The sequence below is a fragment of the Mirounga leonina genome, unplaced genomic scaffold (genome assembly GCF_011800145.1).
Source record: "Mirounga leonina isolate KUSES-001 unplaced genomic scaffold, KU_Mleo_1.0 Mir_151, whole genome shotgun sequence".
Lineage (NCBI taxonomy): Eukaryota > Metazoa > Chordata > Mammalia > Carnivora > Phocidae > Mirounga > Mirounga leonina.
Genome location: NW_023270377.1, coordinates 7,091,272 through 7,095,151, shown reverse-complemented (window position 1 = coordinate 7,095,151; position 3,880 = coordinate 7,091,272). Strand labels below are relative to the sequence as shown.

The 3,880-nt window shown below is 65.3% G+C and overlaps 1 protein-coding gene across 1 annotated transcript in view; it reads right to left on the bottom strand.

The window, feature by feature from the left end:
* Positions 1–1,446: 1,446 nt before the first annotated feature.
* The window catches only part of ECEL1 (endothelin converting enzyme like 1), an 8,066-nt gene continuing 5,632 nt past the window's right edge, over positions 1,447–3,880 (bottom strand). The window contains exons 12-17 of the mRNA XM_035006570.1: positions 3,310–3,377; positions 3,005–3,129; positions 2,643–2,708; positions 2,186–2,281; positions 1,770–1,846; positions 1,447–1,636 (exon numbers count right to left, since the gene is read on the bottom strand). Of these exons, the coding sequence (XP_034862461.1) occupies positions 1,537–1,636; positions 1,770–1,846; positions 2,186–2,281; positions 2,643–2,708; positions 3,005–3,129; positions 3,310–3,377 (532 nt within the window). The 3' untranslated portion in view covers positions 1,447–1,536. The remainder of the gene's footprint in view (positions 1,637–1,769; positions 1,847–2,185; positions 2,282–2,642; positions 2,709–3,004; positions 3,130–3,309; positions 3,378–3,880) is intronic.

Genomic DNA, 3,880 nt, shown 5'->3' with positions numbered 1-3,880 from the left:
CCGGGTGGGCGGCAAGGAGAGAACTATCCTCCTGCTCCAGCTGCCAGGGGCACGTTGTAGGACGGCAGCGGCTGGCGGATCCAGTACACCCGTGCCCAGCCCAGAGGGAAAGGGGCTTTGAGGGGAAACCAAGGTAGTCCGTAGACACAGCACCTCTACCAGGCTCCCAGTCCCTGTGGGCCCCACCTCCGCCCTTGCGGGGCAGCTCTGCCCTGGTTAGCGCGGCCTCCCGTCTCCTGAAGAAGAGCCCTGGCCCTTGGGGAACTCGCCTGTTCCCATGGGGTCCTTCTAGGGTCCTGCCTCTTCTCTGTAGAGCCCCCACCCCGGGGCCACAAGATTCCCTGCCTCTACTCTGGCCCCATCCGCGGCGGCGTGCGTGTGCTTTCTGTCTCTCACTGCCCAAGGTTGGCGTGCCCGAGGCTCAGATACAGGAGCTTTTTAAGTGTCACTCCAGGCTGAGACGGGGACAGACGTTCCCTGAGCCTGACAGGAGCTGGGCTGGCAAGAGATGCGCCACTGCAGTGGGAGATGGGGATGGGCCACACCGGGCAGGGCGGGGGGACTGTAGGCTGTCCCTGAAGTAAGAGAAACAGACCCGAGGAGGAAAGGCAGGAGGCCCACTGGCTCCCCCCTCTCTGTGGACACCTCGGATAACCAGTGGGGCTGCTCCACAGATGTCCTCCCTGCACCCCCACCCTCCTGTTCACGATGGGGCAGCCCTTCCTCTTCCCGCCCGCCACGGGCCATGCCTGGAGCCTCACCACCCGCCCCTGACGCTCCTTTCTCTCTCATCCCTGGAGCCTCCTCTTCAGACTGGAGGATGACTCAGTGTTGCATGGACTGGCCCCCCAACTCCCAGCTCCCCTCTCTCGGACATGCTGAGGCCAAGGCCCGGGCTTGTGACGGGCTAAGGGATAGTGCAGAAGCTCCCGCGGGGGAAGCGAGTCCCAGGATCGCGCGGGAGTACAGACCACTGGCTCGGTGTCCTGGCACCCACGAGCCTGGTCGGGGGGTACCCCCAGAACTAGACAGGAGCCTAGGCAGGACTACGGGGAGAGGAACGGGAGGTTGGGGGGAAAGACAGAAGAGCCAGGGAGGTGGGACAGGAAGGGACAAGGTCTTGTCCAGGGTCCCCGTTGTGTGCAGGGCCCGAGCCTCCCCACAAAGGGGCCCCTGCAGCCCCACCTGCTCTGGGGACCCTGAAGAAGCCAAGGTGATAGTACAGCACTTTATTGACCAGACTCAGCAGCAAGAACACAGTGCGGGTGGGGCCTGTACAATCCGGTCTGGCCGGCGGGGGGGGGGGGGGGTCTGGCTCCCTAGAGCCAGAGCTGGGGACCCCAGCGTCTCTGCCCCAGGCCCTCCTGGAGCCCAACCTCATGCCTGCTCCGGGCCCCTCCTGAAGTGAGGGACGGCAGGAGGGCCAGGTCCCGCAGGGGCCGAGGAGGCGGGTGGCGCCCCGAGCAGACCCGCGCCGGGTGCATGCGTGCCCCGGCAGCCGGCAGGGGGACAATTCATGCGGGCGGACGGCCAGGCTCACCACACGGAGCACTTGTGGGCAGGGTTCATGGGCGAGTCCCTGGGGCAGTGGAAGGCCCGGCCGAACTCCTCGAACTGGGACACACTGCCCAGCACCCTGGGGCAGGAGGAGAGACCCACCTAGAGGAGGTCCCAGCGGCCGCGACCCCCCAGCGGCCCCTCCCCCTTGCTGCCTGCCCCGAGCCCAGACACAGGGAGGGGGTGAGGCACGGGCAGGCGGGCAGGCACACCTGTAGTGCTCGGGTGCGTGCTTGTCGGTCAGCACCTGCAGGTAGATGGACTGTGACCGCCGCTTGATGCACCAGTTCTGGGCCCCGCGGGGGGGAGAGGGGGGGAAGATGAAGCCAAGGAGTCCACTGAGCAACCCCTGCCAACCCTCCCCCCAGCCCACCAGGCCTTAATCCCTTCTCCAAACCCACCGGGCCATCGCCTCTGAGGGCTGGCTGGTGAGAGACAGGCTGAAAGCTACGTCCCCGGCCCTGCCCACCTCCCACCCGGCCCCCACCCGGCCCCCTCCCGGCCCCCACCGGGCCCCCACCCGGCCCCCACCCGGCCCCCTCCCGGCCCCCTCCCGGCCCCCACCCGGCCCCCACCCGGCCCCCTCCCGGCCCCCTCCCGGCCCCCACCCGGCCCCCTCCCGGCCCACCTGGGCAAAGGCAATGAAGAAGAGCTGGTTGTGCGTGTACTTGAGCCGGTGCAGCGGGTGCTCTGGGCCGTGCTCCCGCACCCACTTCTGATAGGCCTGGGGGTGACAGTGCGGAGCTGCGGTGCCCCCACTGTGGAGACTGACTCACCCTCCACCCAGTCAGCCCCTCGCTGGCCCCTGTTCTGCATAGCGCCCACCATGCCGGCCTTCCACCTTCCCTGAGCCGTGCTCCTTCCTGGGAGGGCTGACCCCAGACAGCCCTCGCCCCCTCCAGGCAGCCCTCTGTGCTCTCCCTGAAGGCAGCCTGAGAGTCCCTCCTTTTCCAGGGGACGCGGTGCCAGTCACAGGCCACAGCTCCATGTGGTGGGGAGGCAGGGGTGCCTATGTCCCTGGCTGAGTCCTCACCAGCCCCTGCCCTCCCCCCACAGGAAGGGAGGGCCAGGCAGGGGCAGCTCACATAATAGGCCAGCTTGAGTCCACCCATGTCCGCGATGTTCTCACCAAGCGTGTGCTTCCCGTTCACCTGCCGAGAAGGGAAGAGGCCAGGGTCTGTCTGCGGCCCACTGGCCTTCCTCAGGCCTTGCCGCCCTGGGCCCCGGCCCCGCCTTCTCTTTCCCTTTCCCAGAGGGTTTAGATGGGGCTCTGACCCCTTTGCGCCCCATGTCCCATGAGTCCGTGTGAACTTGTTCATGCGCCCAAATGAGTGTGCATGCAGACCCCGGGCCCGTGCACAGGGACCGGGGCACATGTGTGTGCACGTGGGTGTGCACGCTCCTCGTCTGCGCCCAGCCGGGCCTCGGGGGCAGCAGGGGGTCTTACCCGCTGGTTGTAGACCGTGAAATTGTCGTACAGGTGGACGATGCACTCCGCCTTGCGCAAGAAGCGGCTGTACGAGGCCTCTGTCCACCAATGCAGCAGGTTTCCCGAGCGGTCATACTGGCCCCCTGCGGGCCGTGGGCAGAGAGGCTGGGACCGACTCTCAGCCCCAAGGCCCCCTCCGCCACCCGCCCACTGGCCCACGGGAACAGAAGGGCTGTGGGGTCTCATCAGCCCATCACCACCGTGCCCCCTACCGCCTGTCCTTCCCCTCCCCAACACCCCCTGCGGCCACCCACGGGCCTCACCCCAGTCGTCATAGCCGTGGGTCAGCTCATGTCCAATGATGGTGCCGATGCCCCCGTAGTTCAGAGACCTGGGCCCACAGCAGCAGCGTCAGGCCCCAGCCTCACCCGCCCTCTGGGCGCTGCACGCTGCTGCCCAGGCCCCGGGAAGGCCCCTGTCAGGCCAAAGTGGCCCAGGGAGGCCATACTGGAGTCCTCACGGTCCTGGGGCACTCATGCCTCAGGGTCCTCCAATATGTAAAAGGAACCAATGATACCTTTGCAGCTGCTTTTTAGGAAATCACATCTAACAGCGCTGGGATGAGGGAAGAGAGCAGGTCGGAGGAAGACATGAGGGAAACTGAGGCACCCCATGTGGGATTTGGCCTGTTTCCTCATCACTAGGGTCACTCCACTTTTGAAACACCTAAAGGAGCCTCAAACCAGGTAAGAGGGAACTCAGGACATAAGAAAGAAAGAAAAGAAAAGAAAACATAATAAAAGAAAGAAAGAAAGAAAAAGGAAGGAAGGAAGGAAGGAAGGAAGGAAGGAAGGAAGGAAGGAAGGAAGAAAGAAAGAAAGAAAAGAAAAGAAA